The sequence below is a fragment of the Megascapheus bottae genome, chromosome 28 (genome assembly GCF_031878675.1).
Source record: "Megascapheus bottae isolate mThoBot1 chromosome 28, mThoBot2.hap1, whole genome shotgun sequence".
Lineage (NCBI taxonomy): Eukaryota > Metazoa > Chordata > Mammalia > Rodentia > Geomyidae > Megascapheus > Megascapheus bottae.
In genome coordinates, this window is record NC_143536.1 from 3,764,916 (window position 1) to 3,791,114 (window position 26,199).

The window sequence follows — 26,199 nt, forward strand, 5'->3', positions numbered from 1 at the left end:
CAGATCTTCCTGAAGCTTGTGTTTCCTTGTGCAGTGGCCCCTCTGTGGGGATGAGCTGGTAGTTATGTGGGGTGATAGGAACCACGTCACTCACTGAGAAGAGATTAAAAAGGAAAAAGATAGCAGCCCTGGCTCGTTCCTCTAATCCTAGCTACTGATGAACTGAAACCTGGAAGATCATAGTTCAGAGACCACCCAGCTGGCAAGTCCCTGGACTTCAGTGAGCCACTGAAGTGCCACACTGGAGGGCTGGGGATGAGGCCTAGTGGTAGAGTGCTTGCCTAGCATGCATGAAATCCTAGGTTCCATTCCTCAGTACCACAGACACAGAAAAGTGGTGCTGTGGCTCAAGTGGTAGGTCACTCACCTTGAGAAAGCCAAAGGACTGACCAAAAAGAAAAAGAGGAAAGGGCGGGAAGCTCAGAACAGTGCAGATGCTCTCCAAAAGATTGCACTACCCTGCAGCTCAGCAGAGCCAGCTGCTCGCTTCCAGAGCTTCCAGAAAAACAGCAGCTGTACCCAAACAATCCTAAAATCAAGGAACCAATGGACGTTTGCAGCCTCTGTCACTGGCTCTTTCTCTATTAAATTTAAGCTTTCCAATGAGAAATTCTTTCCAGCTCTCTGAAGTAGTGAAAAACAACTTCTATCCACAAGGCTGTTTCCCAGCCAAAGACAGCTGTTCTGGAAATAGACTCAGTGTGGAAATAGAGACTAAATGGTATGTTGGTGCTCAGTGTTCTCAGAAGTTTATTTGGAGATTTGTTTGTAAATGGCAAAAGTGAAGTAAGACTGACTATGTAGTGAAGAATAATTCTGGCAGTAACTACCACTACCAGATTTTTATTTTTATATTTTTATTTTTGTGTGTCAGCCTGGGGCTTGAGCTCAGGGCCTGAGCACTGTCCTTGGACTTTCTCAAGGCTAGAGCTCTACCACTTGAGCCTCAGCACCACTTCTGGCTTTTTTCTGTGTATGGGGTACCAAGGAATCGAACCCAGGTCTTCGTGCGTGCTAGGCAAGCACTTTAACCACTAGGCCAAACTTTTGGCCCTCAGATTTTATTTTTTTGTGTCAGCCTGGGGCTTGAACTCCGGGCCTGGGCGCTGTTCCTGAATTTTTTTGCTCAGTGCTAGCACTTTTACCACTTGTGCTACAGCCCCACTTCCAGTTTCTTTCTTTTTTTTTTTTTTTTTTGCCAGCCCTAAGGCTTTGAACTCAGAGCCTGGGAATTGTCATTAAGCTTTCTCAAGGCTAGCACTCTACCACTTGAGCCACAGCACCACTTCTGGCTTTTTCTGTGTATATGATACCAAGGAACCGAACCCAGGGCTTCGTACATGCTAAGCAAGCACTCTTATCAAACTCCCAAGCAACTTCCAGCTTTTTTGGTAGCAAATTGGAGACGAGTCTCACAGTGCGAGTCACCAGCACCCAGTTTTTCTATGCATACTTTCAAATGGGCTCTCATTTGCTGTATTTTTTGTTTGTTTGGTTTTTGAGGCAGTTTTGCTATATATCTGGGGCTAACCTGGAACTCTTGATCTTACTCAGACTTCAGAGTGCCAGGATTACAGGTGTGTGTGTGTATGCCTAGCTGATTTTTTTTCTTTGTTTTTGCTTTTTGTTTTTAAGTGTTAGTTATAGGATGGGATAAACTCATTATAACATTTCTATTTCACCTCACCTTCCTCTTTCACTGCCCCTTACTGCATGTCCTACTTCCCCCTGTTGGAAATGTCAGTAGGTTTGGAATGAGTATTTGGTTTGGATGGTAGGATGAGTAGACATTTGTAAGGGGATGGGGGCTCAGTCCTTGGCTCCCCCGCTTTCTACTGGAGCCAGCTGGCAGCTCAGATCCTCCTACTTCCCCTTTTCTAGATGCACTAGGTCACATTTGTCCTTGGATCCCTGGAACTTCAGCTTCCCGGCACACCAGTCAGCACTGTACGATCTTGCCGGGTTTGGTGGGGCTTCCATGCTGGCAGCTGCGCCTCGGCTCACGGCTCACTTTCTTCGAGAGTCTTGTGACTTAGGGAGGCTTGGGCCATGCAGCAGCTTGGAGTCATGGGTGCTGCTGGCTTTGGCAGCAGAGAAGAACGCAGTCACTGTCACTCATGTAAACAAAGCCCTCTTTCCATTAACCCGTTTCACTCCTGCTGCCCCCCAGTCTATTTTAATTTCCTGTCACTCTTTCTGTATGTTTATATTTCACCATGGTATTTCACACGCCCATATATTTTCATCAGAATAACCTAGACCTGACAGTGCTCTCATAGCTGCTTGTTCACCCTGGCAAGGGGTAGAAGTTGTATGCAAAGCCGCCTGGAGTGATTCCTGCTCTCTGCTCACTGTAATTTAGGCTGGGACCCCACTAAGAGAGGGAAGAGTGGCACAGATGGAAAGTGGGCTTATCAGAGGGACCCCTAAATTCACAACTATCTAGGTGACGGGTTTGCTTTTTTTTCTCCCTGCTGGAGCATTTTGTAGAAGGGAGTAATTACATAATGGTGTAGTTGTGGGTGGCTTCATGTAGGGGTGTAAAAACTGATCATCTGGTTAAGTGAGAAGGGGAATGAAGATTTTAAGTCTGTACCAACAACTCACAATGAGCACTCAGGAGAAAAACACCTCTGACCCCAGTGGCCTGGTGGGAACTCAAGTTTTCCTGCCTTGGAGTGGATAGAAATAACTACCATTTACAGAGTCTCTAATGCAAATTCTTTACATAAATTACCACATTTCATCTTCACAGGAGTCCTAAGAAGTAGGCCATGGCATTATTTCCATTTAATGGAAGGTTAAGTATGCAGGCTGCAGAGCTGAGATCTAACCTACTTGATCCATGACCCTAATCTGGCTGACAGCTGCTTGCTTCCAGAGCTTTGGTGAACTTCTTTATTTTTATTTTTTAGTTTGTTGAACACTCACTATCAGTTGTCATTTAATCTCTTGTCCAATACAACTCACACGGCTAAGTACTTGTGTTGTCTTGAAGACCGAAACCCAACAGTGTGGCTTATCCCAGCCTCTCACTGGTCAGGCAGGACTGGAGTGAGGATTTGGTCCCAGGCATCACAGGCTCCATAGCCTATGCCTTTTCTCTCCTCATCTGGCTGTCATTGAACCCACTCATGTGGCTGGAATATTTCCACTAATTACAAGTGTTAGAAAAATTTTGTCTTGACATTTTTTTTTTGACGTTTTCGTTGTTTTTGTCAAAGTGGGACTCAGGGCCTAGATGCTGTCTGTGAGTTCATTTGTTCAAGGCTAGAATTCTAGAGTTCTACCATTTTGAGCCTCAACACCACTTCTCGTTTTCTGATGGTTAATAAGACCTTCATGGCCTTTCCTCCCCTGGCTGGCTTCAAACCTTGATCCTCAGATCTCAGCCTCCTGTGTAGCTAGGCTTCTAGGCCTGAGCCACTGGCTCCTGGAACATCTTTCTGTGCTTGTCTATACTGAGACAAATGATGAGGTTCTTCATCTGTGTTCCCACTTCTATAGCATTCAATAAGCTTCCTAATTCCACTCATGGTCTGTTGGAGGGAGATTTCTCAAGGTCTTTTGGATGTCGTCCTGTGGTTCTGCTGAACAGGAAACAATTGGATGATCAAGGTCATGGGTGTTACTAATCTCTGGTTCTGGATGTTCAAGGCCAGGGAGATAGAAACCTCCCATGAATTACAGGAATGGGACACGGAGCACATCAGGACAAAAGGACAAAGCTTTGGCAGAAGATCTAAAGCCCTCCTTGGGTGAGATCATTTTAAAAAATTGCATTTCAGCCCCTCCCTGTACAAGTTTTCTTTAAAAATAAGATATGGTTGCTTTTTAAGAGATTGTTTTATTAATTTTTTTCTTAGCACTGTGTTGTCAGGACAACAAGATCTGTTTGCTTAGAAAAGGATTTTCTGGTGTTCTTGGAGGGGAGGAATACTCAGAAAAGCAACAGCATTTCTCTTACTTTGATATCTCCGAAGGTGAAAATGGTTTCCTGAGTGGGATGATTGCTATCAAGAGGGGCTGGCTGTTGATGACAGGCAATTATGATGTTCTGTACTTTGTTCTAATTTGCTTGCATAAGAAAGACACCCAAATTGCTGGGCTTTTTAGCCCTGTTCAAGTATATTAATAGCACCATCGAACACTTATCTGCCAGGCACTGAGCTAATATCTTCACATACATTATTGTACTGAAACTCCATGCCAACCTGTGAGCTAGCCAGCTGATAGAAACCACCTGGGAGACATTAAGCCACTTGGCAGAGCCCACACAGCTGGTAACTCGTGGATGTGGGATTTGAAGTCACTAATTCTACAGTCACAATGCTGACCATGTGCGATGTACTGGATGTGGCGTTTGCCTGGGCTCCTGGAACTTACAGCTGATAATTTAAGTGGGGTTGTAGTGAGGCACTTGCCTAGCAAGCTTGAGACCCAGGGCAACAAAACAAAAGCCCTGAGTGAGGAAGGAAGAAATACTGGTAAGTCAATAGTCCCAGTACACTGCTGTGCCTGAAATCCTAGCCACTCAGGAAGCTGTGCCGCTTGGACCCAGCAGGATCAAGAGAGTCCGTGAGGCTCTCATCTCCAGGGGGCCACCAAAAGGCCGGACGTGGAGGTGTGGTTCACGTGGTAGAGCACCAGATGAGCATGCACTGGACGAGCGGCCGGGCGGTCTCAGGAGACCCCTCGGATCCCCCTGGGCTGCAGGCGGTGGGGACGAGCAGCCTGGCGCGCCGGTCAGCCGGCTCCCCCGGGCTGCGGCAGTGCCAGCGCGGGGCTAAAGAAAGCGGGCAGCAGGAGGCGCCTCGAGGGGCGGCGCGGGCCGCGGCGGCGGGGACAGCCGCCGGGCGCGCGCCGCCCGCAGGTCTCGGCCGCTGCCACCTCCGGCGTCTCGCGGGGCCCACTTCCCCGGCTCCCCACCTCCTCCCCTTCTCGGGTCGCCGCTACCGGATCTCGGCTGGGCCCGCCTCCTCCTCTTCCCCTCCTCTTCCCCACCGCGCCCAAGGCGCGCGGCCCAGACAGCAGCGGGGTGCGCGCGGCCAGCGCCGGTTCCCTCCGCCAATCAACGCGCGAGCTGAGGCTGCTCCTCCCGCCCCGCCCATGTGGCCCCGCCCCCACGCGGCCCCGCCCCTCGTGGCCCCGCCCCGCGCGCAGCGGGTCTATCCGCCCGCCCGCCCGCCAGCCCTCAGGGCCGCGGAGAGCCGCGCGCGGCCGCGCAGCCTGCGGAGCCCGCGGAGCCGCGCCGAGCCGGGGACCCCGAGCGCTGGACGCGGCGCGGAGCCCAGGTGAGCTGACTGGAGCCGGGCCCGGGCGGGAGAGGCTGTCGCTGCCGCTCGGCCCTGGCGCCCGGACTCTCTGCCCTCTCGGTGCGGAGACCCCCGCCGGGACTGCAGACAAAGCCGCGGGGCTTCTTCCACGGGGACCCCACGTGCGCCGCTCCGCGTCCCGCCACGTGGAGGGACGCGGCGCCCTCACCCCTGTTCCCGCGGCCTCGGAGCGTCCGGGTCCGCGCTGGCCGCGGCTGGGCCGCGCCGGGCCCCGCGGCTGGGACCAGCCCGAGTTGGGTCCGGAGGTCTCCGGAGCCGTCCCGGACTTCGGAGGTTGCCGAGGCCCCGCCCTGGCATTGGGCAGGTGGGAGCCTAGGGGCCGCCCGCCGGCTCGGAGCCTCCCCACCCCGACGCCCGCGGGGCAAACCCAGGCCCTGGCAGCCGGGACGCGGGGTGGGGGCCAGTGTGGGACCGTGCGGGGCCTTCGCCGCGCCCAGGCTGCGCTTGGCCCCCGCCGCCCCGCTTCCCGGAGCCGCACCGCCTGGGCAGGTGTGGTCCTTCTGACCTAAATTTGCCCCGGGGCTGCAGCGCGCCGAGAATACCCAGAAGGGCCGCCTCCGCCTCCACCGCGTCCCCTGACCGGGACTCGGGCCCGGCGCCGCCCCAAGCAGCCTGGAGCTTTTCCTGGCTTCTCCCCCGCCACCCCTGACTGCCCAGTTTGGGTCAGGAGCGGGGTGTTTTCACAGTTCTGCCTCCCTGGCTGCTGTCACTTGCAGCTGGAGCGGTGGCACCTCGCAGAGGGATGGAGCTTGGTGGAGGAGACATCTCAGTGCCATGGCCAAGAGGGCAGGCGAGGCAGTGTCCACCTCCCGAGAGGCAACTTTTACCTTCCTCCCCCTCTTGTCCTAGAGTGGAAACTTCAGGTGTCCCAGGGCTGGGCTGTCATTCCTCCTCAGTATCTCCCGGCCCTCAAGGGGTAGAGAGGAGTTCTGTGTCCCCAGAATCTTCTTTGTTCCTTGCAAAGGATTACAACTCTACCCAAACCACCCAGCAATTCTGTGCAATTTAAGCACAGTGTTTGCATGCTGCAAAGGCCCAGTGTCCCTTCCCAGGTGGCTCCTGATACAGTAAACCCTTCCTGGTGACAAAAACCCACCACCAATGTGTGTGCCCTGGGCATAGTCATGCCAGTCCTGGGGTTTGAACTCAGGGCCTGGGCGGGGTCTTTGAGCTTTTTCCCCTTGAGGTTGGCACTCTACCACTTGAGCCACAGTTCCATGTCCTGTCTTTTGGATGGTTAATTGGAGATAACAGTCTCATGGACTTTTCTCTTGGACTAGTTTTGAATCATGCTCCTCAGATTTCAGCCTCCTGAGTAGCTAGGTGTGAAAAAAAAATTGGGGGGGGGGGAGGCAATAATAACCATTGGGAGAGCCCTACCTTGGATAATAGTAATAATGTTAATTTTTTTTTTTTTTGCCAGTCATGGGGCTTGAACTCAGGGCTTGAGCACTATCCTTGGACTTTTCTCAAGGCTAGAGCTCTACCATGTGAGCCACAACACCACTTCCAGCTTTTTTTCTACGTATGTGGTACCAAGGAATCGAACCTGGGTTTTCGTGCATGCTAGGCAAGCACGCTACCAACTAGACCAAACTCCTGGCCCCTGATTTTTTAATTTTTATTTATTTATTTTGCTGAGACTTGAACCTCGGGCCTTGACCATATGAAGCTCATACTGGGTTACATCCTTATCCCTAGTAACTAATGTGAAAGTTTAGGCTCTAGGTACTGTGCCATGTGTTACATGTGTATCATCTGATACCTGTCAAAACTCTATGTGGCATTGTAGAGATGTGATTGAGGCTTATAAGAATCCTTTATTCTGACTAATAAGTCTAGTCCCATTTTATAGAGAGTCTTAGAGCGATTAGTTAACTTGACCAGGGTCATATAGCCACCATAGGCATGTCAGGCCCTAGAGCCTTTGTGCTTTACCCCCTATCAGAGAGGAGGAACCTGTACTACCCTCAGCCTCTGAGCCCAGACCTTGTTCACCACACAGCAAACGAGGACACAGAAGCAAGCCCTGTGGTGGTGGCCCAGGGACTCTAAGTTTATCCTTGCCCTCAGGTTCTTAGTGTGCTGGTAGCCAAATATATTCATTAATAACTATGCACTAGTTCCCATCCCATCAGTGGGTGGTGTCATCTCCAGGCGAGCATTTGGGGAAACGTGGGGGCGACTTTTTGATTGGGAAAACGGGACTGAGCACTCGTGGGTTTTGGTGGGCAGGAATGGGAGGGATGCCACATGTCCTGTAAACGATGCTTCCAGGCATGAAGAATGGCTGTGTTGCTGTTGAGAAACAACACAAAGCAGAGCGTGCAGAGGGAGGAAGTGAGGGTTCCAGAGAAAGCCCTTCTGTCAGGTGTGAATCTGAAGGCTCCTAACATAGGTGTGTCATGTGTGCTGAGCCTCAGAGGATGAGCTAGGAAGGGGACCGAATGATCTGGGGGTAGAAGAGGGAGTTTGAAACCTGAGTGAAGATGACCAGGACACCTTCTTTGGCTGGGTTGGGCAAACATGACATTTGTGCTGGTACTGGCTTGATCTCAGGACCTCAAGCTCTTACTGGGCTTTGTGTCTGTGTTTGGTGCTCTTTTACTTGAGCCACGGTGCTGTTTGTTTGTGAGACGGTGTCTTGTGAGGCATCTCACAAGGTTTGGCCTGGAGCTGGCTGTGTATAGCAGCCTGGCCTTCTGTGCCTGAACCCATCGGACAGAAGGGCTCAGAGAATCTGAGCCCTGGAGGTGTGGGAACCACACCCTTTTCCTCCTTTTGCCATCCTGAAGATAGAGGCAAGTGCTACTGTGGATTTTCCTTTGAGGCAGGAGTCCTTGCCTACTGCTTTTGAGGTGAGGGAGATGGGAGGAGGGTTCTGTGGTCAGCTCCTTGACCTTCACTCTATGCCTAAGCCTCTTGTTAGAAATTTGAGGAAACTGGGACTGGGAGATTGGCCTAGAGGTAGAGTGCTTGCCTAGCATGCACGAAGACCCAGGTTCGATTCCTCGGTACCACATACATAGAAAAAAGGAAGTGGTGCTGAGGCTCAACTGGTAGAGCTCTAGCCTTGAGAAAGCCCAAGGACAGTGCCCAGGCCCTGAGGTCAAGCCCATGACTGGAAAAAAAGAAAAAAAAATTAAAAAAAAGAAATTTGAGGAAATTGCTTTCTCTTTTGAAATTGACTGTTCCTCTTTCAGATTGCTTATTTACTAACCCTAACCTGTTCATAGACATTCAGAGGGTTGTATGTAGTGCACATGAGTGTGTGTGTGTGTGTGTGTTGCTGCTGGGGATGGAACCGGGGCCATCCAAGTTTGTGCATGCTAGGCAAACTCTACCACCTCCTGCCTCTCCTCCCCTGTGTGGTATTCAGGTTTGAACTCAAGCCTGTGTTTGCTAGGTACTTATTACTGAGCGAGGTTTTGCTGATTACTCCTGACCAGCAGCTTTCTGCCCAGGTGGGCACGATCTGCCTATTAGGCTTCTCATTGTACAGGTAGTTGCCATTGTGTCCAGCTTCAGTTGAGAAGAAGTCTTGTCAGCTATCCTGTCTGGACTGGCCTTAGGCTGAGATCCTCCCAATCTCTTGTCTCCCAAGTGGCTGGGATTACAGGGCTGACGTGTGGAGCTCTGCACAGCCCTTCTCTTCCCACCCCCATCTCTCATTTTAATTGAGACAAAGTTTCTGTATGTGCCATTTAGGACATTCACAGTGCTATGCAACCATCACCTCTGTCTAGTTTTAGAACATTTTCATCACCACAAAAGCAAATCCTGTCCCTGTTAAGCAGTCACTGCCCCTTCCCAGTGTCCCTTCTAGCACCTGGCAGCCACTTCTGTCTCTCTGGACTTGTTTATTAGGGACATTTTTTTGTAAATGGAATCATTTCACATGTGATTATTCCTGTCTGGCTTCTTTTATTCAGTACCATGTTCGCAAGGTTCAGCTATAGGATTCCTTTGTGTGTGTATGTGTGTTGGGGGGGTGAATAATATTCCATATGCAGGATGGACCACGTTTGGTTTAGCTGTATCTGTTTATGCACACAGTTCAGTTTCACCATGAGGGTATTTATTCTTCTATGTTGTTTTTTTTTTTTTTTTTTGCCAGTCTTGGGCTTGAGCTCAGGGCCTGACCACTGTCCTTGGACTTTCTTAAGGCTAGAGCTCTACCACTTGAGCCTCAGCACCACTTCCAGCTTTTTTTTTTCTTTTTCTATGTATGTGGTACCAAGGAATCGAACCCGGGTCTTCATGCATGATAGGCAAGCACTTTAACCACTAGGCCAAACTCCCAGCCTCTTCTATGTTTTTTTTTTGGAACAGAGTTCCAGGTTGACCTGGAACTCAGGGTCCTCGCTCCTCTGCCTTCCATGTTCTGGAATTACAGGTGAGGACTACTTCAGTCCTCTGTTCCATCCTCTGTCTCAGCGGCCCCTCTGGGTGTAAGACATGATTTGGTCTCAATAGTTTTCAGGGAGAGGGCAATGGAGTAAAGGTTTCTCAATTCAGCTGAGGATTTCAGACTCCGCTTACCCTCACCTCTGGTTTTCCTGAGAGTCATTAGCACCTGTCCCATGCTGCTCCTGGGATAGCCCACCTTCTATTTATTCCTTCCATTTTTCCTCTAGGTAGATTTAGTTATTGTAGAGTCAGGCCTGTGTAATTTTATGGGTATTATGTATTTATTTTGTGAGGCTTTTTCCCAGTAAGTAAATCTATAAAGTATAGAGAACCAGTTCTTCAGTCCTTCCTCATGACAGGCAGGGAAGCAGAGCACAGGAGAGCGAGAAAGGTAGGAGGGAGAAAGTGGTGGCTGCAGTGTTTCACATGACTGTGCCAGGCACACACACACAGTGGAGGAAACACACTGCAGCCACGCCAAGGTAAACTGCAGGCTCAAGGTCTCTTGGGTCTTTTATACCTTCCAGTCCTGAGCTCCAGTGTGACAAATGATGGCCATTTGAGGGACAGAAGCCGCCTTCCAAAGTAATCTTCACATGGAGTTGCTTTATGAAAAATAAGGTTTTTATTTTTTTTTTACTTTCTTGTCTAATTGGGCTCTATCACCTTAACTGTGAGGTGAGAGCTATCCACCGTCCCTGCATTCCCTTCCCTGAGCTGGCAAGTGTTAGCCTTCAAATGAGGGACAGTTTTTCAATTGTACTCTCCTTGCCGCACCCCCCAGCCTTACACTGGAGCCACAGCTCCACTTTAGGCTATTTTGATGGTTAATAGGAGAGTAAGTTTCACAGACTTTCCTGTCTGGGCTTTGAACTGCAATCTTCGGAGCTCAGCTTCTTGAATAGCTGGAATTACAGGCATGAGACACTGGCACCAGTTCCTTTTTGGTGTGTTGCCACTGAATTTTTACATTTGCCTTTGAGACAGGGTCTTGGTCTGTAGCCTAGACTGGCCTGGAACTTGAGATCCTCTGCCCTCAGCTTCTCCAGTACTATAATTACAGGCAGGCATTACCACGTTCCGCTGAGGGTTTTGTTTTTATTTTGCTGGTTTTGAGTCTGAACTCTGGGCCTGGACACTGTCCCCAACTCTTTATCACTTGAGCCATAATGCTACTTCCCACTTCCTGCTTTTTTCTGTGATTAATTGGAGATAAGAATGTCATAGACTGGGTCAGGAGTTTGGTCTAGTGGTAGAGTGCTTGCCTAGCATGCAGGAAGACCCAGGTTCAATTCCTTGGTACCAAATACGTAGAAAAAAGCTGGAGGCGGTGATGAGGCTCAAGTGGTAGAGCTCTGATCTTGAGAAAGCTGAAGGACAGTGCTCAGGTCCTGAGCTCAAGTCCAGGACTGGCCAAAAAAAAAAAAGAATGTCACAGACTTTCCTACTCAGGCTAGCTTCGAAGGGTGATACTCAGATCTCAGCCTACTGAGTAGTTAGAATTACAGGCTGAGCCATTGATGCCTAGCTCTTCTCTCTCTCTCTCTCTCTCTCTCTCTCTCTCTCTCTCTCTCTCTCTCTCTCTTTCTCTTTCTCTTTCTCTCTCCCTTTCTCTCTCTCTCTCTCTCTCTCTCTCTTTCTCTCTTTCTTTCTTCTTTCTTTCTTTCTTTCTTTCTTTCTTTCTTTCTTTCTTTCTTCCTTTCTTTCTTTCTTGTAACATTTTATTATTTATTTTTGCCACTCCCGGGGCCTGAGCACTGTCCTTGGGCTTTCTCAAGGCTAGAGCTCTACCACTTGAGCCACAGCACCACTTCCAGCTTTTTCTATGTGTGTGGTACTGAGAAATTGAACCTAGGTCTTTGTGCATGCTAGGCGAGCACTATACCACTGGGCCAAATGGAACATTTTAAACCCATAGAAAAGCCAGAGTTTTGTTTCGCTTTGTTGTTTTGGACGGGTTTGCATTTCCATGGCTGGAATTAGGCTAAGGAGGTGGCAGGGCAGGGCAGGGCCCAGCATTCTGCTTAGCCTTGGCTCTGCATCCTCAGCCCCTGTTAGGGAGGATCTGATCGCAGGCTCTGCCCTGGGGGATGGAGGGCTTCTGGAATTTGGTGGCCATCCCCAAACAGCTCCCAGGTTAGGTGCCTGACCACCGGGGAAGTCTGTGGAAGAGATGAACAGTTCCAGCATTGTGTCCCCTTGGAAAAGGGGAGAAGAAAAAATGAGAAGATTCTTTTTTTGCCCCCACCCCCACCCCTTTCTAGAAGCTGTTGAGCAACTATTTTTATGTTGCCTCTTTTTATCCTGGGTCTTCTGTAAATAGTTGAGAGATGGCAGTTGCAGAGATAAAAATGCTAATTCCAACCTGGAAAGGAGAGATGGATGGTCTCCTGGGAAAATGGGCCATAGGAGGATGGAAAGAAAGGGTGGGTGCAGCCAGACATAGGCTCTGTTAGAGAAGTTCACTTGGCAAGCCAGTGGCCAACTGAGAACAGGATGCAGATGGAGAGCACATTGCCTTTGGAGATTTTATTTTTTTGTGCCAGTCCTGAGGCTTGAACTCAGGGCCAAACTGCAGTCCTCAGCTCTCAGCCTCTTGAGTAGCTAGGATCACAGGAGTGAGCCACCGCTCCCGGCTTCTTTGAGACTTTTTAAAGTAGACTGGGCCAGTAAGGCCTCTGGCTGACAGAAACTTTTTTTATTGCATTTTAAATCCCCCTGGACCTGTCTGGGTAGAAAGAGCAAGGTGGGTTCCAGCACCCTAAATGCCTTTCTTCTGGAGTGGGAGTGAGAAAACCCTCTTGAAGAATCCTTAGGCAGCCTTTGTAGATGGGAAGGGCAGTGGGGAGGCTGGCATGCCTTCCTGTGGGCACCACACTGGCCCCCTGTGTGTGACTTGTCAAGTTGCAGAATGATGGAGCTGAAGTCCTTTTCTTTGTGAATGTTAGCTTCAGCCTAGCTGTTGCGTTCAAGGCTGTCTGGGTTGTTGTGGGACCTGTAGGTGCCTGGCAGTTCGGTCTGAAGGAGAACTTGTAGGATGTAAGAGCTGAGCATCTGTCTACAGGGGGGGGTATGGAGAGCGTTCTGTCAGGCTTGGCTTCAGGCATGGCTAAATCTAGGTGCCAAATCAGTTCTCTATCCCTAACCTCTCCTCCGCGGCTGACCTCAATCCTAGGCAATGTTCGCCCCATCCTTTGGTCAGTATAAGAGTGTATCCTCAGCATTCTGAGTTCAGTGGAAAGGGGACCCTGTCATTCTCGGTGCTTCCTTACTCTCCCCCTCCCCCCCACAAAAAAAATAAGTCCCAAGGCCTGGCACCGTGGCCCATGCCTGTATTTCTAGCTACTCAGGAGGCTGAAATCTGAGGATCATAGTTCAAAGCCAGCCCAGACACTAAAATCTGTGAGACTCATCTCCAATTTACCACTAGAAAAGCGGAAGTGGCGCTGTGGCTCAAGGGGTAGGGTGGTAGCCTTGAGCTGAAGAGCTCAGGGACAGCGCCCAGGCCCAGAGTTCAGGTCCCACAACCGACAAAAAAAAAAAAAATAGTCCCAGAATAAGACCGTAAACCCCTGGGGTCCCATATCTACTCCACTCATTCACCTGGCCAGAGCAGTTTACACCCAGCTGGTTAGGCCTGAATCATGTGTGATCCAGCTGGTAGTCAGGCTGCTTTTCCAATGGAGGGATGGCTTCCCATGAGCAAATCAGGCTGCTATTCTCAGACCAAAGGAATGTAGCCTGTAGGGCAGCTAAAGAAAGCTTCCGACCTTCTGAGTTACCCTGAGATGAGTGAAACATACAGTGACCTCCAGCTGATATTTACTGAGTGCCAGTAGTGTGTGCCCTGGAGTTCAGCAGTAAACAAGTTCAAAACCATACTCTCCATTGAGTCAACTCAGAGGGCAGTCTGTGCAGCAGCTGTTGTATTTCTTTTCAGTTCTGAGATACGGTGTCCATTCTCCCTCCTGCTCAGGGATCCCAGGAAAGCAGGGCCCTGGCCTGTGTGCCCCACTTCAATGGGGATTTTGGCCTAGCCTAGATTTTCTCCAGGAAACCCTGTGTGGTCCTTGGGAGATTGTTCCAGTGAGTGTTAGACCTTCCCTTAGAAGCTTGTGCACAGGCAGGACGTGCCGCCCAGGGGTAGAGCAGTGCCTGGCATGCACAAGTCCCTGGTTTCATGTTCAGCACCACCAAAACAAAATATAACTCACAGGGACTAAAACACTCATAGGGGTGAGGTAGGTCATGAGCCACTGGGGAGTCAGCAAGTACCACTCCTGTCCCAACGCTGCTGAGATTTGTTGCCAGATTCACTTATCAGTACACCTGGTGTTTTTGTTGATCATGGGACTTGAACTCTGGGCCTGGGTGCTATCCCTGAGCTCTTCAGCTCAAGGCTACCACCCTACCTCTTGAGCCAAAGTGCCATTTCCGATTTTCTGATGGTTAATTGGAAATAGTCTCACAGACTTCAGTGCCCAGGCTAGCTTTGAACAGAGATCCTAAGATCTCAGTCTCTTAAGAGATTCTAGAAAAAAAAAAAAATTCCAGTTCTGGGCTTGAGCTCTGGGCCTGAGCACCGTCCTTGGACTTTCTCAAGGCTAGGGCTCTATCACGTGAGCCACAGCACCACTTCTAGCTTTTTCTATGTATGTAGTACCGTGGAATTGAACCTGGGTCATCATGCATACTAGGCAAGCACTCCACCACTAGGCCAAACTCCAGGCCCCATGATTCTAGAAATTTGATGATACTACAGCTATCTACTTTTTGGTGCTATGGTGGAGCCCTGGAGTGGGGCCCACGTGACCTTAGATAAGCACTGGATCCCCCGCCTATGGTTCTGGAAAATTTGATTTTGATCTGAAATCTGGCTCTGAAATATCGGCGCCTCATTCAAATAGTTATTAGCATCGGGTGTGCCAAGTAAAACACGTCAGTGGCCAAATGTCAGCCAACAGTCCTTATTTGCAAGTTTTTTCCCCCTCTAGGGACTGTGGAAGGGATCTGTGGCCTCCAGAGCAGAGACCTGTCTTCCTGTCACACAGGAGATGGCCTCTGTGCTCGGGAACGCTTGTCCATTTCAGAACATTCAAGGAGAGAGGCCCTGGATCTGGAGTAGCCCGGCCCTGCCTCCCCTGCTCACTGCTGAGGTCCTTCCCTGATAGCCGGCTCCTCTGATCCTCCCCAGTAAGGTGGGTGCTGCCTTAGCTTCCACAGGCTGGCACAGCCCTCCGAGGCAGTGTGGCCAGGGCTGTGGGTGAGGCTCTGCCGGAGGCCTGTCTCCCCGCTGCTGACGGTCTGTGGCTTCCTGTCCTGCAGAGGCGCTGGCCATCTTCATTCACATGTGTCCACATGCACCCTTCTTAGACCCACCTATGGCTCTGGTTGTCTTCCACTCTGTAAAGACCTGTCCCTATCAAGGCCACATTCTGAAGCGCTGAAGGCGGGGGTTCCATCTCAGCCTATCTTTTGGGGAAACACAGTTCAGCCACAGCGGGGTGCATGGAGGTGGGGCGGAGGTGGAGGTGGGTGGGGGGTCTTTGCTCTGCTCTCCCTCCTTTCCCTGCCCCTTTCAGGACTTCCCGATCCCTCTCCTCTCTCACCTCCTAATTGCCACAGGCCCTTCTCTAGCTGTTGGCCAGGCCTGGATCCAGTACCTACTTCTACCCCAGGTATTTGCTCAGCTTCAGGGCTCAGGCTAAACAGAATGTCCAGAACCCTGGACTACAGTGGCTCATCCAGTGATTCCAGCTCTTGGGAAGCTGAGGCAAGAAGATCAAGAATGCCACGCCAGCCTGGCTTCATAGACTCTGTCACGAACAAGGAAGGTTCTCAGGAGATCCATCCTTGACTCCAATCCTTTTCTTGCCCCTGTTCCCCCATTGTTAGAACCTTCCCAGCTTGTGCTGTGGCCCCACTGAGGGCCTTCTCTTAAATTCTTGTCTCCTTCAAGAATAGAAGCCCCTTCTGTCTTGTTTATGCACACATAGTAGGTCCTCCACAATTATTTGTTAAAGAACAAATCAAGGGGCCAGGAGTTTGGCCTAGTGGTAGAGTGCTTGCCTAGTATGCAGAAAGATCCAGTTTGATTCCTTGGTACCAGAAGTGGTACTGTGGCTCAAATGGTAGAGCTCTAGCCTTGAGAAAACCCAGGGACAGTACTCAGACCCTGAGCCCCAGGACTGGCAAAAACAAAAAACAAAAACAAACCCACAACAAATTAATAATTGCTTTTTTTTTTTTTTTGGTCAGTCCTGGGGCTTGAACTCAGGGCCTGGGCACTGTCCTTGGACACCTTTTGTTCAAGGCTAGCGCTCTGCCACTTTAGCAACAGCGCCACTTCTGGCTTTTTCTGTGTATGTGGTTCCAAGGAATTGAACCCAAGGCTTTGTGCAGGCTAGGCGAGTACTCTACCACTAGGCTACACTCGTGGCCTGTAATTGTATTTCTTTAGGACCTCTGGGGCATCAGTCCTCTTAAGAGTCGATGTTACTGATTGAATTTCTGGTCTGAAGACATTGTTACTGGCTTGTTAGGATCCTTGGGAGCTATTTGTCAGCCTGGGGGTGTGGGATGAGATGACCTAGAGCATGGGAGTGCCTCGGGTTTGGGGGCAACTCTTTTTTCCCTGCTCCCACCACTGATTTCTTGCCAGGCTGTAGCTGGGTGGTAGCTCTGCCCAGGAGCTCTGCCTTTGGCGGGCAGCAGGCCCAGGCCGGACATAGCCCCTGGGAAATGGCAAAGCATTTCCTGGAGGCCTGTGTCATTTGGCTTCCTGGCAGAGGAAAGAACACTGCCTTCATCCTGGCCAGGGGCTGGGTCCATCTGCTCCAGGAAGGGCTGGCAGCTTCTGCTGGGTGCCCTGTGAGTGAGGACACTTCATGGGGAAGAACTGGGACTTGGGCACAGAGCACAGGGCCAGAACTCCTGGCATTTGGTCAAACCCAAGCAGCTTGGCAGGAAGGTCCTCTTTTCAGGTGCTCTCTGGGAGTCAGTGCCCTGCCCTTTGCCTCTCCTCCCAGGCCTGTCCTGGGATGGTTGTACAGTACGAGCAGGCAGGGATTGAGCTCTTTGCCTGAGCCCTAGGCTCAGCTGAACCATAGTCCTGCTGTTTTTGTTTGTTTGTTGTTGTTGTTTTTGCCAGTTGTGGGGCTTGAACTCTGGGCCCAAGCCCTGTCCCTGAGCTCTTCAGCTCAAGGCTAACACTCTACCACTTCTGAGCCACGGTGCCACTTCCCATTTTCTGGTGGTTAATTGGAGATAAAGAGTCTTACGGACTTGCGTGCCCAGGCTGTGAACCTCGATTCTCAAATCTCAGCCTCCTGACTAGCTAGGATTACAGATGTGAACCACTGGCATCCGGCTAGTCCTGCTGTTCTCAGACAAAGCTTTTGTGTCATTTTCTATTGAGGAGACTTGGTAGCTCTCATGGGATCCTTAGAGTCTGTGGCCTCCCATGATTCAACACTGGCTCAGGCTCTTCAGTCCTGGGGACTCCAGCCCCTCCAGCACAGTGGCCATGACCTGGATCTGCACCACTCTTCTGCCTCCTCCTCCTAGACTTTGAAGACAGGCTGCGTCAGAGGCGGCCAGCTTGCCAAGGAGACTGATTAAAAGCAGTTTGCTGAGGTGGAAGGCTTGTGTCCTTGGCCCAGAGAGGAGATCAATAAGCAGTTGTTTTTCTGTTGGCAAGATAAAGGCACTCCATTGACTCGCAGGCACTGGCCAGGCCTGGCTGTCTTCTTAGGAACTCTTGTTGCCTGCTTCTCTAGGAACAGTGCATGGGAGTGCAGGGTGTGCTTCTCTCTACATGTTGTGGGTTGGGTCAGTCATACTTTGTGAAGTTTTGCTTTTGAGTCAGAGCCTTGCTATGTAGTCCAGGCTGGCCTTGAAATCATGCACCTCTTGCCTCAGTCTCTCCAGTGTTGGGATGACAGGTGTGCAGGGCATTGCCTAGCTTCAGAGCAGCTTCACTTCGGAAGGCAACATGTGAGGAGTGGCTTGATGCTCAGCCTCTCAGGGAGGGAAGACTGGTTCTGAGAACAGAACCAGTGTGTGTGTGTGTGTGTTACTGGGGATTGGACCCTGGATGGGCCTTGTCCATGCTAGGCAAGCACTACTATCAGAGCCTCAGTAGCAGCGTGATTAGGCCTCTGACCTGCTATCCTTCTATCTTTCTGTCAAGTATTGAGATTACAGGTGTGTGTTACCACTACAAGCTGCAAAGTGGTTTTCTTTGTTGTTGTTGCTTGAACTCTGGGCCTGGGCGTTGTCCCTGAGCTCTTCAGCTCAAGGCTACCACCCTACCCCTTGAGCCACAGCGCCACTTCTGATTTTCTGGTGGTTAATTGGAGATAAGAGTCTCACAGATTTTAGTGCCTGGGCTGGCTTTGAACTTCAGTCCTCAGACCTCAGCCTCCTCAGTGGCTAGGATTACAGACATGAGCCACTGCACCTGGGTTTTTTTCTTTTCTTTTTTTAAGGATATTGACTCAAGGTAGGAGTTGGACCTAGCCTGGACTGGAGGATGGGCTGCCTTCCTGTCCCTGCCTCTCTTAGCCTCCCTCTCCCTGCAGGTGGCAGTGCTGCAGATGGACGAGCCTCAGTGTGCTGGTGGGTGAAGTCGGCCCTCACATCATGTCATCATGTGTCTCTAGCCAGCCCAGCAGCGACCAGGCCTCCCCCCAGGATGAGCTGGGGGGCAGGGGCAGCAGCAGTGAAGGCCAGAAGCCCTGTGAGGCCCTCCGGGGCCTCTCCTCTCTGAGCATCTGCTTGGGCATGGAGTCTTTCATCGTGGTCCCTGAGTGTGAGCCGGGCCGGGCTGTGGATCTCCGCCTGGCCCGGGGCAGGACTCTGGAAGCTGATAGCCATGAAGTCTCCCTCGGCACCTCAGGGTCCCAGGCCGGACTCTCAGCTCGAAAACTGTCCCTGCAGGAGAGTGGGCTGACGGCTGGCAACCCTGATGTGAACGGCCGCTGTGCCCCCTCCCTGTCCTGCTCACCCGCCAACTCCCCCCAGTCCTCACCACGGCTTCCCCGCCGACCCACAGTGGAGTCTCACCACGTCTCCATCACGGGCATGCAGGTGCGTGAGCTGCTGCTGCACAGGGGCTCTTGGTGGAGCTGGGCTCCCCTGAAGGCTTCGGGGGCACTGAGGGCCCTGCATTTGCACCCACTTACTACTGTCACCTAGAACTTCGGGGTGGCGACCACACAGAGCATAACAGCCCTGGGCCCAGGTGGGGCTCTGGCATAGACTGGTGTGCTCCTCCCCACATTGCAGACACTGGGCCGGCAGAGCCGTCTCCCAAGAGATCCTTACATCGGGAAAGCGCCCACCCTTCCCAAACGCCAGGCCCTGCTGTCTGCCCCTTCCCTGCTCCATCTGCCTGTGACCCCTCCCTCCCTCCCTGCCTCCCTGCCTCCCTCCCTCCCACTTTCCCTCTCTTCCTATTTCACTTTCTTTTTTTTTTTTTTGCCAGTCTTGGGCTTAAGCTCAGGGCCTGAGCACTGTCCTTGAATTTTTCTCAAGGCTAGAACTCTACCACTTGAGCCTCAGCACCACTTCTGGTCTTTTCTATGTATGTGGTACCAAGGAATCGAACCCGGGTCTTTGTGCATGCTAGGCAAGCACTCTACCACTAGGCCAAACTCCCCCAGCCCCTCTTTTTTTTTTTTTTTTGTTTTACTTTTCCTCTTTTTGCATCTTCATCTCCTTTCTTTTTATATATATATTTTTATTGTAATTAATAAAGGGGTTACATGATATTTGCCAGATAGAAGGTACATTAATTCACATACATTGATACCCTTTCACATGTCTTGGTACCCATTACCCTCCCCCCTTCATCTCTTTCTTTCTTTCTCTTTCTCTCCTTCCTTCCTTTCCTCTTTCTCTCCCTCCCTCCCTCCTTCCCTCCCTCCCTCCTTTCTTTCTTTTCTTTCTTTCCTACCTTCCTTCCTTCTTCCTTCCTTCCCCTTCCCTTCCCCTCCCTCCCTCCCTCCCTCCCTCCCTCCCTCTCTTTCTTTTTCTTTCTTTCTTTCTTTCTTTCTTTCTTTCTTTCTTTCTTTCTTTCTTTCTTTCTTTCTTTCCTTTTTTCTTTCTCTTTCTTTCTTGGTACTGGTTGTACCTGGACATTGTCCCTTAGTTTTTGTGCTCAAAGCCAGTGCTCTACCACTTGAACCACAGTTCCACTTCCAGTTCTCTTATAGTTATTTAGAGATAAGAGTTTTATAGATTTTCTTTTTTTCTGGTGGGTCATGAAGCTTGAACTCTGCGCCTGAGGGCTGTCCTTGAGCTCTTCAGCTCAAGGCTACTGTCCTGCCCCCGAGCCACAGCCCTGCTTCTTGTTTTCTAGTGATTAATTGGAGATAAGAATCTCATGTTCTTGGCCAGGAATTTGGTCTAGCAGTGGAGTGCTGACCTAGCATTCATGAAGACGCAGATTCAATTCCTTGGTACCGCATACATAGAAAAGCCGGAAATGGTGCTGTGGCTCAAGTAGTAGAGCGCTAGCCTTGAGGAAAGCCCAAGGACAGTGCTCAGGCCCTGAGATAAAGCATAGGACTGGGCCAAAAAAAACCAAAAAATTTCATGTTCTTTAGTGCCTGGGCTGGCTTTGAACCGTGGTCCTCAGATCTCAGACTCCTGAGTAGCTAGGATCACAGGCGTGAGCCACTGACACCCAGCTCTTGCTCATTTTTTATTGTCTTGTTGGACTTATTATTATTTTATTTTTTGCCAGTCCTGGGTGTGAGCTTGGGGCCTGAGCACTGTCCTTGGACTTTCTCAAGGCTAGAGCCTAGAGTCTTCTGTCAGGAGTTACTGATATAGTCTCTCAGCCTAAAGCTTGCCTCTTCCTTTGCTCTGTCTTCTTCCTTTTTTCTCTTCCTTTTCTTTCTTTGGTGGTACCGGAGTTAAAAAGCTCAGGCCTCGTACCTGCTGGTTAAGTGTTATATCACTGAGCCATACACCAGTGTTCCAAGATTACATTTTGCTCAGGTATGATGACAGTCAAGAGATGTCCTGTGAGGAGCCAGGGTGGTGGTTGCCTAGAGAAGGGGCCCGAGCTCGGGGAGCTCAGGGGAGCCAGAAGTCTGCCTTGATTGTACATTTAGTTCATTTAGCATACATTTATTTCTTGTGTGCCTTCTTGTTTTCTAGGACTGTGTGCAGTTGAATCAGTATACATTGAAGGATGAGATTGGGAAGGTAAGTGTCCCCGGGCCTGGCTTGCTGTCTAGACACTGGTGGGAACTAGTAGGGCTAGGCAAAGTTAGTGGATTGGAGTGAATTTTGTTATTAAAGATCTAGATTTATTTATTTATTTTATTTTTTAGTTAAACATGTTTCTGCAAAATCCACATTAGTGGATTTCTTGTCAAGGGACTCTCGCTGTCTATGAGCAGTACCATGACACAGGCCCCAAGCTCAAATACCTGTAGAAATCTCTTTCTTGGTGATACGTGTCAGTGGTGAGGCATGCCTGTGATAAGACAGTGGAGAACAGTGAAGGCTGTAGCAAGCTGCTGATATATGGAAAAGTGGTCTAATAATGGCGTTTGCAGAAGAAGCCAGACATATGGATTTTAAGTATTGGCCACTAATTGAGGCCAGATACAATAAAATGCAGTCACGGGGTATGTTTGGCCCATGGGCTGCTGGTTTGCCAGCTCTGTTTCAGGGTCCTCATTTTGCAGACTGTAGCTTCTGGATAGTGTGTCATAGCATCTCCCTTTATCCAGGGCTCCTATGGTGTGGTCAAGTTGGCTTACAATGAAAATGACAGTACCTACTATGTGAGTACCCTGTCCCCCCTCCCAGCCCTGCCAGTGTTCTGCTTCCTGGCAGAGCCTTGGTGGGCCGGGGGGTTCCACACTGCTGTCCCATTTCTTTCTGAGACTTGCAGGGAAGCAGCATCCTGCTTTAAAGATGGGAGGATGGAAGCGGAGACCAGCTATCAGGCGGGTCTTCATAACAGCCGGATAGCTGCTCAGCTACATGAGGGTGCTCACTGAAAATGTCCTGAGGCTGTGAGGGCCTGGTAGCTGGAGTAGGCCTGAAGGGGAGGGAGCCCTCGCCTCCCCTTTTCCTGTTCCCTCCTCCCTGCTGTAACAGCCATTGATTTTCTCCAGGCCATGAAGGTGCTGTCCAAAAAGAAGCTCATCCGACAGGCTGGCTTTCCACGTGAGTTTGATGGATTAGGGCATTTGTTTGGTGGCGAGAGGGCACAGCTCACCAAATGGGTTCCCTGCCAAGAGTGGCCTGGAAGGTGCCACTCTGCCCAGTACCTGCTCTGGAAGATGGTGCTGGGCTGTGGTTCTGTATTTTATTTTTTTGAGACAGGGCCTCACTAGGTTGCCAGGGCTGATATCAAGGTAGAGATCCTGTTGCCTCAGCCTTCTAAACGCTGCAATTGGGAGCCACCAGACTCAGCTGCTGGATTCGCCTTAGTTGAGGAATATTTATTAAAGCAATATAGTTATATAGGTATCAAGTCAAAAATCAGCATGGCCGGGTGAAGAGCTCAGGGACAGTGCCCATGCCCAGACTTAAAGCCCCATGATCTTCCCCTTCCCCGCACCACACACACAAAGCTCAGGGATAGGGCCCAAGCCCTGAGTTCAAGTCCCATAACTGACACAACAACAAACAAATTTTAGGAGTTGAAACATGTCTGGGGTATAGGTTCTGGGGGAGTGGCAGATGGACAGAGGAGGAAGGAGGGTGAATATAATCAGAATGCTTTGTGTACATGTGAACATGGAACAAGGAAACTTGCTAGGAAAGGGGAGGAAGGAGAGTGATGGAGGGGTAACTCTGATCAAGATCGAGCTGCATTGTATACACAAAGGGCACACTAAAGTGAAATCCTCTTTTATAACAAATCTAGCCTCAAAAATAGAAGTCCCTACTGCCATCAGCCACTCAACCCTGTCAAATTTCCCCCCTTTTGTTCATATTAGCAAAGGTAAATCCCTTCATCCTCACCCTGGGTCCTTTTGTACCTCCCCTAGGTCGCCCACCACCCCGAGGCACCCGCCCAGCTCCTGGGGGCTGTGTTCAGCCCCGGGGCCCCATTGAGCAAGTGTACCAGGAAATTGCCATCCTCAAGAAGTTGGACCACCCTAATGTGGTCAAGTTGGTGGAGGTGAGCTAAGGGATATGTGGGTTTGGGGAGGGGGTACAAGAGAGACAGAGGGAAGAAAAGATGAGGGAGAGTGGGAGGGAGGGAAGATGATAGTCTAATCCTGGTATTCTTCATCACTAGTTTCCAGAGAGAGCCATTGTGTGGCAGACAGTGTGCTATGGGGCCGATGGTCCTGTCCCAGCCTCCCTCCCCTCCATGCCTCTGTTACTTCCTGTTAACTCTCAGCCTCCTCAGCACTGTTTACTACTCCCATCTTGCAGATTCAGGAATCAGACCTGAGCCTCACTGCTTTTCATCCATTTCTGTCTGAAGCTGACCTCTGGGTAGTTGGAGTCCAAAAGTTGCAGTACACATTATCTAAACAAATGGGCAGAGCTGTGTTCTCTACAAAACTTTAGGAGGGTCCGGGAGTTTGGCCTAGTGGTAGAGGGCTTTCCTAGTATGCAAGAATACCCAGGTTCAATTCCTCGGTATCATATACATAGAAAAAGCCAGAAGTGGTGTTGTGGCTTAAGTGGTAGAGCTCTAGCTTTGAGGAAGCTCAAGGACAGTGCCCAGGCCCTGAGTTCAAGCTGCAGGATGGGCAAAAAAAAAAAAAAAAAAAAAATCAGGAGGGCTGGATTGGGCACACAGGCTGATAACTTGACCAAGGTCTGTTCTTGGTCAGCTGTTCCCACACTTTGTCTCAAGACCCATTTGTTTATTTTTATTTAGGTTGATTGTGGGACTTGAACTCTGGTGTTGTCCCTAGCTCTTCAGCTCAAGGCTACCACCCTACCCCTTGAGCCACAGTGCCACCTCCAGTTTTCTGGTAGTTAACTGGAGCTAAGAGTCTCATGGACTTTAGTGCCCAGGCTGGCTTTAGATCATAGTCTCCTGAGTAGCTAGGATTACAGGCATGAGCCACCACACCCAACTGATTTTTTTTTTTTTTTTTTTGCCAGTCCTGGGCTTAAGCTCAGAGCATGAGCACTGTCCTTGGATTTTTCTCAAGGCTAGAGCTCTACCACTTGAGCCTCAGTACCACGTCCGGCTTTTTCTAAGTATGTGGTACTAAGGAATCGAACCCGGGTCTTCGTGCATGCTAGGCAAGCACTCTACCTCTAGGCCAAACTCCCCGCCCCCAACTGATTGTTTTTGTCAATCATAGAGCTTGAACTCAAGGCCTGAACACTGTCTGGGCACTGTTTCAGTTCTTTTGCTTAAGCCTAGTGCGCTATTGCTTTGAGCCTCAGCATAAATTATCACCATGACAAATGTCAAACAAACAAAAAAACGATGAAGAGTGTATTTTAGCTCTTGATTTCAGAAGTTTCAATGATTGCTTTAGGCCTTGGGTGAGGCAGGAACCTCGTAGCCTGCAGAAGCATGTGATGGAGGCTGCTCACCTCATGGGGGCTGGGAAAGAGAGGGAGCCCAGGAACCTGGGCAAGTACCCTCCAAAGTGTGACCTACTTCTAGCTAGGCCCCACTCTTAGTTTCCACCAACTCCCAGCAGCACCTGGGGTCAGGCCTTCAATTACCTTTTTTTGGTCATGGGGCTTGAACTTTGGGCTTGGACGTTGTCCCTGAGCTTTTCAGCTCAAGGCTACAGCTCTACCCCTTGAGCCACAACACCACTTCTTATTTTCTGGTTGTTAGTTGGAGATAAGAGTCTCATGGACTTTAGTAGGGGGGGCTGGGGGCTAGCTTTGAGCCAAGATCCTCAGATATCAGCCTCCTGAACAGTAAGGATAAATTACCTATTAATTCAACATAATCTTGATAATCGATACCAACACCTTTGATCCCAGAGATACACCGCCTAGTACCTGCTCTCCCAAAGGAGTCCGATCCATGATCCACAATCCGTGTAGGTGGTAGGTGGGGAGGACTGGGGCTGCTTAATGGGAGGACCACTTGAGCCTATGTAGTGTTCCATTTCCTCCCTGAAGTCTAATCTGTGTCTCCTAGGAGACCAGTTGCAGCCTTGTCCAGGCATGAGCCATTCCCCAGAGGAGGGCTTGCCCTTCCCCACTGTTAACCTCCTTCTGCATGTTTGGAACCCCTGAGGGTCAGGCTGGGCGATGCTTACTAGCTTAAAGACTTTTAGGGTGTCACACTTGAATGCTTTCCTATGTGTCTAGAAGAAGGGTGGAAGTGCGCCCTCCAGAGGCAAATGCAGCCATATACTACCACTGCCTTTGTTCACCTGTTCATTCTCTCCTCTCCTTGCTCCTTATCCTGGCCTGTCCCTGGGTGGCTGTGCCAACAGGTCCTGGATGACCCCAATGAGGACCATCTGTACATGGGTAAGAGACTGGGCTGAACCTGTTGAAAATAGAACAGTGGACATCTTGACACTTGGCCCCTAAAGACTTTTGTGTACATCTCAGTAAGAGTATTTGCCTGCCCCATCCCAGTCCCATGATCACATTTCCACATTTGGGTGAAATCTCTACAGTTGATTTTTCACTTTGCAGCCCCACTCCATAAGACAAATGATGATAAATACTCCATATGGTAAGAGTGAAGAAAGACTTTGAACCCCAGGCCTGATACTCAAAGAAGCTTGATCTATACTTTTAGAATTAGAGAAATCCTCTTCCCTATCTCCCAACACACATGACAAACCCAAGAGTAGCTGACCTGTTGGTAACTGAAAATCGACTTGTTTCAATTGGCCCATCCCTGTTAATTTGTGGTGTCTGGGTGGGTGGATATGGAGAAAGGAGGGAGATTCACAAAGCTAGTTTATTTAAGGAGTAAGTAACCATGCCCAAAAGGCCATGGCTTCTAACCACATCCTGAATCAACAGCTGATCTGCCCTGACTCAGGCTTATGGTGCCAGAGGACCTGGCTGGCACCAAAGGACATGGTTTAGCATCACTCACAACCCTAAAACCTTCAGGGTGCAAGCAGAGGACTGAGGGGAGCCCCAGGAGTGACCCCTGCATCCCCTCTCCCCTTAGTGCATGTGGGCACTAGAAACAATAGGCCAGAGTCCTGGGGGCCCAGAAATCCCTGGTGGCTCACCTCTTGATAGGAACATGCAAGGCCTTGAGTAGCTTCAGTCTGTGGACATTTTCTCTCCCTTGCCCTCAGCATTAGTTTTTGTGCTTAGTGTCTTCTGGAGGTGAGGAAGATGGGGAGAGAGATGGGTTTCCAGGTTCCAGTATAACAGTTCACCCCTTTTCTTCCCGACAGTGTTTGAGCTCGTCAACCAGGGGTGAGTGTCTTAGCTCCACGCTGCCAGAGGTTTCTGGAGCAGCAGAGTGGAGTGGGGCTGTGCGGGGCTGGCTGGGGAAAGGGCGGGG

General features: G+C 50.3%; 1 protein-coding gene across 5 annotated transcripts in view; it reads left to right on the plus strand.

Annotated features, from left to right (window-relative positions):
• Nucleotides 1-5,190: 5,190 nt before the first annotated feature.
• Camkk2 (calcium/calmodulin dependent protein kinase kinase 2) overlaps nucleotides 5,191-26,199 on the plus strand; it is a 33,558-nt gene continuing 12,549 nt past the window's right edge. For 4 of the 5 annotated variants that reach the window (XM_090320014.1, XM_090320016.1, XM_090320017.1 and 1 more), the window contains exons 1-8: nucleotides 5,191-5,294; nucleotides 18,329-18,836; nucleotides 20,916-20,963; nucleotides 21,497-21,550; nucleotides 21,887-21,938; nucleotides 22,769-22,902; nucleotides 25,157-25,193; nucleotides 26,090-26,111. In XM_090320014.1, coding sequence (XP_090176140.1) covers nucleotides 18,390-18,836; nucleotides 20,916-20,963; nucleotides 21,497-21,550; nucleotides 21,887-21,938; nucleotides 22,769-22,902; nucleotides 25,157-25,193; nucleotides 26,090-26,111 — 794 coding nt within the window. In that variant the 5' untranslated portion in view covers nucleotides 5,191-5,294; nucleotides 18,329-18,389. The remainder of the gene's footprint in view (nucleotides 5,295-18,328; nucleotides 18,837-20,915; nucleotides 20,964-21,496; nucleotides 21,551-21,886; nucleotides 21,939-22,768; nucleotides 22,903-25,156; nucleotides 25,194-26,089; nucleotides 26,112-26,199) is intronic. The other variant, XM_090320015.1, reaches the window with a different exon arrangement.